We start from the raw sequence: 10,000 nt of genomic DNA on the forward strand, positions 1-10,000 counted from the left end.
TTTGAAGCAGGATTTTGTGGTCGATTTTAAGATTTATTTATTTGTTTTTTTTTTGTCATATTTATATTTTATTTTGTGTGTGGGGGGGGGAAGGGGGGGTTAATATGTTTAGTTTGGTCGGCGGCCGGAAAAAAATGAATCATATATGATAACTCTTTTTAAAAGTGTCTTTTGAATATTGATATTTTTTTTATTTACTGTTTTTATCTTTTTTTTTTATTATTTATTTATTTTATTTATTTATTTATTTTTTTTGTTTAGCATGTCTCTGAATGGTTATGATTTTACTAAACAAGATCGTGAGAATTAGGAAAAAACATAAGGGTAGTTAGATATAATATATATTATACAAATAGAGGCGAGTGTGGAGAGAGATACCTTAAGGGAGTGAAAAACTCTGCGATGAATTAATATAATCCCAAAATCCTTGTTCACGCCTCAAAATCCAGCGACGTCGCGGCCTTCACATTCCAGCTGTGGCTAAGAAGCGTCCGTATCACCTGTCATTTAGCAAGACGGGGGATTCGTAAAACTCCGGGACAGTCCGAGGCCAGATTTGCATATCTTGCTGAGTATTAAACTGTTGTTGTTGCCGTCCTCTGCCACTTCGATTTCTCACCTCTGGCGATGGCATTCACTGCCTCTCTTCGCAGTAGGGAAAAGCCGGGGATCTTGACGACTGCATTGGTGGCTCAGGGAGAGTCAGGGTTTTTAAAGGTCATTAGGGCACGATACCTGCCAAACATTATCAAATTTACTACCGGACGTAACATAGGCTACATCTCATTGATTATAAAAAAGAAAGAAAAAGAAAGAGAAATCAAAAAGAAAAGAAAAAGAAATGTTAAAAATGAAGAAGATATTTATATTACCTAATGTGATGTCTGTTGACTAGTTTTACGGGAGTTCCTGTCATGCGTGCGCAGTTGTGGAATTTTCGCTCTACCCACGACAAGGTAGAGTGCACAGCTGACATGCAGGAGGGCCTGATGCCGAGTCTCAGACGTTCTCTCCTGCCATGAATATGTGGAGGATTCTCTGTTCTCCTGGGTGGGGGATCGAGAATTCCACTGCGCCCGAGTGACTGGAACTCCTTGGAAAAATGGTCGATAGACATTGCATTACGATACCATAAATGTAGCCACAGCACGCATGCACACGCACACACATGCACACACATGCACACACAGCACACACAGCACACGCACACGCGCACACACACACGCGCGCACACACACACACACACACACACACACACACACACACACACACACACACACACACACACACACACACACACACACACACACACACACACACACACACACACACACACAAAGGAAAAATGGCCACAACCTTAGACCGGGTTTGCACGATTGTGGCATGTGAGTTGCAAGCTAATTGACAAGCCACATTTGATAGATTTGATACTAGATACATAGATATGCTCAATGGGTGTAAATGTTTTTATGAAAGGAAAATTTGCACATGATAAAGAAAATCATATTGGTCTGGGAAAAAATGACTGCTGCAACTAATATAGAAATACATCCACTTGGTATTTAGTCAAGACTGTATTCCTAAGTATTATTATTATTCTTTATTTTTTTTTTCCTTTCTTTCTTTTTATTTTCTTTAACCTTTAACCTTTTACAGCCATAAAAGTGAATGCAGTGCAATATATTTTTTATTGAGAGAAGCTAAAATGTTTAGTCGTTTTTTTAGTCCTTTGGATGCACAATTATATTGTTATTGCCTGTTAAAAAAGTAAGTGTACAATATTTTTATTTTCTAATTGGCAAGGTGTTTCCTTTTAAACAGTTAATAAAGAAAAAGCATGAGTCATTTGTTTACCGGAGATGGATAAAAGTTGAGAGGAGCTGACGGAAGTATAGTTTTGTATTTCTGTTGTGAACAGCTGTAAATTTCAATTAGATAAACAAATGAAAAGTGGCTTGGGTTTCATAAGGCTGTATTTTCTACATACTCTTTTCATTGTGCTTCCTTATATTGATTATCACGCATAATCCCCCCTCTTTTATTTTGTATTGTTGATATTCATGTTGTGAAATTCCTGGTAAATAATGCTTCTCAGAGTTCATTTATGTGTGCTCATTATTTTGATGGGATTTGATCATGTTGGCTTACTACAACTTTGACCTTCCCTGTGTTATTATAAAAAGTTGGTTCCCGTATGTTGAATAAATGTACCTTCTTATAGATCGCAAAGTCAAAATGCCTTATCTGGGGACATGACTTAAGCTGTGTTAAAATGAGTGGAATTAAAGTTGTAGTTACTGATCATGGCCTTAAAAACGCTGACTTGGTTGTAGGACAGAACCAAGTTGAAAAGGTTTGCTTCATTTCAGCTAGTACAAGTTCTGTGAAAATTATTGTTAAACAAAATACAGCACAAGGAGAGGATAAGATCAGAAAGAGTATTATTACAGCTGAGCCCCCACTTCACTTGCTAATGTATTTTTAAGTAGTGTCTTTCCCATGCCTTGTTTTCATGCTCATTTATCATTGGATGCAATGACCATTCATGGCTGTTGCTTTTCTTGGAGCTTTAACCCTCTGATTGCAAGAAGTGGCTATATATATATCTGCCAGAATTCAAGTTACAATTCATTGCAAACAGCCGATTTAAACTTATGACAGTAGGATAGTCTACAGTTTTTCATATAGAAGATATATCAACCCTGGTAGTTACCTAATATCATGTATACCAGTCTTGAAGGTATTTGGTCCCAAATGGGGTACTAGAGAAAAGGATAAGCCTTAAATAAATGTTCATATATCACTTAGTTCCATTACAAAATGTATGTGACACTAAAATATTACCACACCACACAGGCGCGCCCTCAGCACAACAGCAACGAGATGGGTGGATGACCTCACTGTCAAGCAGGTGGAGCCTCGTGATGCACGGAAGTCCATGCTCTCGGCTGAGGAAGCAGAGCATCAGAAGGCACTCTCCGGTTACATCACTATCAATACTCCCGTAAGTATTTGGTTAGATGTCAAGCTTCAGAAAAAAAAATTAGTTTGTGTTGGCTGAATGTGTGAGCCCAAGGTATTAGATGCATCATCATGTTTTTATATATGCTTCTCTTCTCTGTATTTAGACAGTTGTGATGTGTGTGAGAGTAGATTGAGGTTATTGAGGTTTTCCGTTTTTGAGTTAGAGCACCTATGTGTGAACAGTTAAACAATTGAGTACCTGGTTGAAGGAAAGGGTTACTTATGGGGGCAAATGATAGAGGGATGCCTGAGTTTGCATTCTGTGCATTAATCATAAATCTCCTCATTGATCTTTAAACCAACTGCTCCTGGGGATGGCATGTACGTCGATGCCATGCCTACTGTGGATTTAGTTTATGGAATTTGTTGATACATAGATGGGTAAACAAGTGCATAGTCAACAAGGATTCAACAGCTAGCCCTGTGTCTCACCTGGTTACTCTTGTTTATTGATTCTCATGATATTCTTTTTTTATTGTGTATTATTAGTATTCATAACCTTTTGATAATCATATTGTCAGTAATGATTATAATAGTATTGATATTAATAATAGCATTTGAAAAAAAAAAATCTCAAACTCAAGGAAAGATGAAATCAGGTGAACTCATCTCTTTGATGGCTGTGCACTAATGGAACCATCTGTTTGTACATGCATTTCAAAAAGCAAAACTACAGTGAACATTAAATTATCCCAACGGTTTATTTATGTCATTTGAGATAATGGATGGCATGTGATGTGAGCCTAAGTTATTCCACGATTTAGTATACTTCTTTACCCCAAATACATTGGAATATATGAGAGCAACCAACTGCTGGAATTTTTAAAGAAATGTAACTACATAACCCTTTGCTGGAAATGGGTAAATAGCCTAATATGTTTGGCATCCTCTGTAGAACTTATATGTGTAATTCAGTGGTTGGTCTGTCCTCTCTCTGCTGTAAAGTATCTGTGTATTGTCTCCCTTTTGTGTTTTCCTGATTTTGTCTGATCTATTTTTTGTATTCTTATATTTATACCATTCCTTTCCATATATGATTATGCTAATAATAATATAGTAATATGAGTATTTATGTTGTAATTTTCTCTACCATAGGAAAGATAAAAGTTTTGATAAAGTTGGTGTATATGATTTTCCATACTGGATTGTCATTCTTTTTTGGGGAAAAAAGTCTCTCTAATTAACAAAGATCCCTAAAATTCTGCGTCTTTTCAGGCCGACATCACCCCAATTACGGGCGTTCCTGAGGAGCACGTCAAGACAAGGCGCGTCCTGATCAAAAAGCCGGCCAAGAACTCGATGCAGTCAGGGACAAGTAACATCCAGCTGTAAGTAGGAAGTTGACGCTGTTAAGTTATTGTTGTTGTCAAGTTATTGTTGTTGTCAAGTTATTGTTGTTGTCAAGTTATTGTTGTTGTCAAGTTGTTGTTGTTGTTAAGTTGTTGTTCCTCCTCCAGCTTTTCCTTGTCTCTTTCCTCTCTTTTTATCTCTTTCTATTGCTCTTTTCCTTCCTCTTTATTTGTCTCTCTCCCTCTTTTCAACTTTCATCTTCCTCTTTTCCTTCTTTCTTCTTCCTTGCTCTTCCTCTTCCTCTTTCCTTTTCCTTTTCTTCTTCTTCTCTCTCTTCTCTCTCTCTCTCTCTCTCTCTCTCTCTTTCCCTCTCTCCTCTCTCCTCTCTCTCTCTTCTCTCCTCTCTCTCTCTACTCTCCTCTCTCCTCCTCCTTCCTTCTCTCTCCTCCTCTCCTCTCTCTCCTCCTCTCCTCTCTTCCTCTCTCCTCCTCTCCTCTCCTCCTCTCCTCTCTCCTCTCCTCCTCCCCCTCTCCTCCTCTCCTCTCCTCCTCCTCTCTCTCCTCCTCCTCCTCCCTCTCTTCCTCCTCCTCTTCCTCCTTCCTCCTTTCCTCTCCTCCTCCTCCTCCCTCCTCCTCCTCCTCCTCCTCCTCCTCCCTCCTCCTCCTCCTCCTCCTCCTCCTCCTCCTCCTCCCCCTTCCTCCTGCTCCACCTCCTTTTCCACCTCCTCCTCCTCCCCCTCCTTCTCCATCTCCATCTCCATCTCCATCTCCATCTCCCATTCCTCCTCTTCTCCCTTCTCATTCTGATTCTCATTATTCTTTGCACACACACACACATATACATATATATATATATATATGCATATACATATACATATACATATACATATATATATATATATATTATTATATATATATATATTATATATATATATATATATATATATATATATATAATATACACATATATATATATATATATATATATATATATATAAAAGAATGAAGCCCTTTCATTAAAAATATGTAGCCGAAGATTAGAACCATTCTCAGAGGATAAGTTGCCTTGTGATTTCTCAGGTGGCGCCTATCCTTTGATGAGCGAGAGCGATGGGAAAATCCTCTCATGGGCTGGTCATCCACAGCCGATCCCTTGTCTAATATGCAGGTACGAGTGCTCAAGGACTGTTTTATCATCACGTTTGTATATATTGCATGCAAAAGATGGTAATATTGATTTAGACAATGGGGCTTTTGTATGCATGGAAAGAACTATATTTTGTGTTTAGGTTTCTCTTGAATGAAGGGTAATTTTAATAGAATTCAAATATAATTACTGTTATTTTCTCTTTTCCTCCCGCTTCATCCTTCTTCGTCTTCGCAAGGTTGAGTTCGGATCCAGAGAGGAAGCAATTGCCTTCTGCGAGAAGAATGGCTGGGAGTGGATCGCCGAGGATCCCCCCGTGAAGCCCCCACGTGCCAAGAGCTACGCTGCCAACTTCTCATGGAACAAGCGCTCTCGTCGGTCCACCAAGTAGATCTTAGGAGGCATGAGAAAGCTCGACATTTCTTTTTTTTTTCTGATCTTAGGCTGAAACTGAAGCCTTCATCCTTTTTTTTTTTTTTTTTTTTTCCCCAATAAAGTCCAAAATGGAAGGAAGGTGTATAGCAAACATTTATGCTGTAAATATATTATTTAAGAAATAAAAGGAATAATAATTTTGGGGTGTTTTTGTTTCTTCTAGATTTATTTAGAGACAAATTTTCTCTTAATCATTAATTAAAGATCTTAGGAATTGTTTATAATAGGAAAAATATCAGTAGTAAATGAAATTGTGTAAAGATAATTCCCAGTTTTAATATAAAAATTTATGAATGAATGAAGATTGACATTTGTTTTATGGGAAAGTTATTTTATTAAAATAATCTTGAAATTTAATTTACAAGGAGATAGAGAGAGAGAGAGTTTAAGAATAAAAGAGAAAGAAACAAACAGAAAGCATTACTTTGTAGAAAAGACATATTGATGAAGATAGTGGAAGAAGAGAAGTGCTGATAGATGGAAAGGAGAGAGGGAAAAAGAGAAACATTGCCTTCAACCTTACACTGGAATCAAAAAAGTTTTGGAAGTACTTCAATGAAACCATAACTACACCTCTATCGGTCATATCCGTATAACATAACTGCTACTTAAACTGCACTTGTCTTCAACAACTGCAAGTCAAGATTTCTCTCCTGTAAAAAAAGACAAAAAATAAGAAAAAATTAAATGCCATCAAAGAATTTTATTTTGCACATCTGTGTATTATCTTGTCATAACTAGGCCCAGTGTAGGGGATCGCCCCTGCCTTGGTCTTCAGCCCTTGCCTCTACTAATTTTTCTTGGTCTTTTCTTCTCCTTTCCTTTTCCTTTTCTTCATCCCCTTTTTCTTTTCCACTTATCCTAATCATAAATCTCATTTATGCCATTTTCGCCACATTACTTTATCATAATGCTCCTTAGTCCCTTAACTCCTTCCCCTTCGAACAACCTTTACCTTATACTCTACCCTATTAGCTCCCCTTTTCTACCCTTTTCACTATCATACTACCCTTTAGTACTGTTCAAACTATAATTTTACATTAATCATTAATTCGTTCCCAACCCTTTTCGCAACTGTAAGTTACCATAGTGCCATATGATCTTTGATGTCATAACATTTCTTTACCTGGGGGCTTTGACCCCAAGCCTCACGCTATCACTATTTTGAATACACTGCTAATGACCTGAGATGACGCAGCAGAGGATTTTTAATAAATAAATAATTCTCACAAGTACGTAGATCAAATGGAAGAAATGAATTTAAATTAGAAGAAACTGGTGGCTGGCAAATGAATGATTTCAAAATATGGGTCATCACACTTGGCTTAAAATCCTGGTCATTGGAATCTTATTAATTTCCTCCCTTGCAAATTTGGACTGATTGAGATGAATAATTAAAAATACATTAGCGGTAGCAGACTTTAGACATTATGGTTTGGTTATAGGAGAGCAAGGCTAGAGGTATAGTGAAGGAAACTTCTGCATATCAATTCTAAAATGGAATCCTAATATTTAATTTGTTGTTTGCGAAATATATTTCCAACAGTTGTAAGCACAATCATTTAAGAACACTATCTGATTAAATACATGAAATAAGGATCCAATTTTGTATATTTTTCCTGGTTATAAATGATGTAACATTCCTGCTTTTTTAATGTAAGAGTGTTATGTAATGGATAATATTTTCAAGTATCTCTAGCATACTGTTCACTGCAAGACAAACATTTGCTGTTTGTATAATCTCACTGAAATCCAGAAGAGTCTAGGAAAATGGCATCTAAATATGCCAAATCCAGGATATTATGTCATATATGCATATATATATATATATATAAATATTTATACATATTATATATATATTATATAATATATATATATATATATATATATATATATATATATATATATTATATAATATATATATACATTTATATTATATATATATCATCATCATCATCATCATCATCAAGGGCAGACCCTTACCCATCTCTAACTCCTGTGACAGGTCTGGTTGAGCTGCCCAGGCAGTGACCTCGTAGGTCGCCCCACGGGCCTCCTTCACCCAAGATTGTCTCACAAAGAGTCAACCTGATTGGCAGGGTCGGCCACAGGGAAACGAGCTAGGTACCCATATTGCAAATAACAGGTCCCATGCAAGTCCAACGGTGTAGCCGTCGGTCCTGCCAACTGTACCCCATGATCCGCGAAGAGACTCGTTACAAAAGGCATCAAGACGAGACTCCAAGGCGCTGATAGCATCCAGATTTCGCATCCATAGAGCAAAACTGGCAGTATCAAGGCCTTGAAGGCACGCAGCCTGGTCCTTCTGCATAGGTACCGACATCTCCAAGTGCTCTTGTTGATCAAGTTCATGGCTCCTGTTGCCAAACCAATTGGTCTAGTAACTTCTTGGTCTGACAGCCCAGAGATATGGACTACATTACCAAGGTATGCAGAGATCTCTGTGACTTCACCGTCCTCACTGCAAGCATGGATCGACTGAACAGGTTCCCTTAACAGGCCCCCAAAGTCTTGAATCTTGGTCTTGGTCCAGGAGATATCTAGGCCCAAGGGCTTCGCCTCATTGCTAAATGCATCAAGAGCCGCCACCAATGATTCCAGATTCTATAGGATAGCAACATCATCGGCAACGTTAAGGTCTGAGACCTTGATATTGCCCAATGTTGCTCCACAGTGACTTTGGATAGTAGCTCTGCTCATTATCTAGTCCATGCAGGTGTTGAAAAGTGTTGGTGCAAGGACGCAGCCTTGCCTCACCCCTGAATTAACAGGGAAGGAGTTCGACAGGCCCCCACTACACTTTACAGCACTTTCAGTTCCGGTATATAGGCTTGCTATTAGGCCAATAATCCGTGTTGGAATTCCCCTAAGTCTCAGTTTCCTATAACAATTCTCGATGCACCGAATCAAACACCTTCTTGAGGTTCGATGTAGGCTGCAAGCAACCCACGACCAAACTCACGACGGCGTTCCACAATTACTCGAAGCGCTAGGATACGGTCTATTGTGGACTTGCCAGGAGTGAATCCAGACTGCTCCGGTCTCTGGTGCCTTAGTAGGTGGTCGCGGATCCGTTTCAGAGGAATGTGGGCGAAAACCTTGCCTGGTATACTGAGAGTGAATGCCACGGTAGTTGTACAGTCCCAACGATCCCTTTCCCCTTCCAGAGAGGGATGACCACGCCCCTCAACAGGTCAGGGGGAATGTAACCAGACTGCCAGATGGCAGTCAAGACTGCATGCAAACCCTGTGCCATAGGTTCACCCCCAGCCTTTAGCAGTTCAGCAGGGATATCGCATATGCCCGCGGCTTTTCCCACTCTCCGGCGAAGAGACTCGTTACAAAAGGCATCAAGACAGACTCCAAGGCGCTAGATAACATCCAGATTCTGCATCCATAGAGCAAAACTGGCAATCGCCAACCTAACCTCAGGGTAGGAGGTTCCTCGCTGATGGATGGGTATTGGTATTGTGATACCACTTGGATCGAAGCTAACTGCTGGAGAGTCTACCTGGTACAGCTGCTTTAAATACTCAGCCCAACGTTCACGAACCAACATGATCTGAGATGATCTGTCCATCCACTGAGCAGACTGCAGTCATCTGCGAGGAGGGCTTAGAGTTCAGTTTTCTCAGGGCTTGGTAGGCAGGGCGAAAGTCATTACCAAGAAATAGCTTTCAACCTCCACAGCAAGATACCTGATGATCCATTACTTGTCCCTTCTCAGCAGTGTCCGAGCCATATGCACCAAGGACTCCTGTGCTGCTTCGAGTGTTTTGCACTTGAAGTACTCTAACAGCCTGTCAGGTATGAGTTCTGTGAATCGATCAGAGACTGCCGTTGCGAACCCACGGGCACACTCCTCCTCCCCCAGTTTGTCCAAGTGAAACACCTAGAGTGGCCATTGGAGGGACGAGGAGTTTTGAAGTGGACCCGAACGGTACGCTACTATCGGCCTATGGTCAGTGCAACAGAACTCGGTTGTCCGGTAAACCCTGTAATTCTTAAGGTTCCTCCATCGAGTGCTGACAAGCATGTGGTCGATCTCCTTGGCTGCAGTACCCGTATCACTATACCATGTCCT

At 39.6% G+C, this 10,000-nt stretch overlaps 1 protein-coding gene across 1 annotated transcript in view; it reads left to right on the plus strand.

Moving 5' to 3' along the window:
- Positions 1–6,034, plus strand: part of LOC119579206 (NADH dehydrogenase [ubiquinone] iron-sulfur protein 4, mitochondrial-like) — a 6,316-nt gene extending 282 nt beyond the window's left edge. Inside the window, exons 2-5 of the mRNA XM_037926900.1 lie at positions 2,857–3,004; positions 4,240–4,352; positions 5,394–5,481; positions 5,699–6,034. Of these exons, the coding sequence (XP_037782828.1) occupies positions 2,857–3,004; positions 4,240–4,352; positions 5,394–5,481; positions 5,699–5,851 (502 nt within the window). The 3' untranslated portion in view covers positions 5,852–6,034. The remainder of the gene's footprint in view (positions 1–2,856; positions 3,005–4,239; positions 4,353–5,393; positions 5,482–5,698) is intronic.
- The last annotated feature ends 3,966 nt before the right edge of the window (positions 6,035–10,000 follow it).

This window comes from Penaeus monodon, chromosome 12, assembly GCF_015228065.2.
Source record: "Penaeus monodon isolate SGIC_2016 chromosome 12, NSTDA_Pmon_1, whole genome shotgun sequence".
NCBI classification, from domain to species: Eukaryota; Metazoa; Arthropoda; class Malacostraca; order Decapoda; family Penaeidae; genus Penaeus; species Penaeus monodon.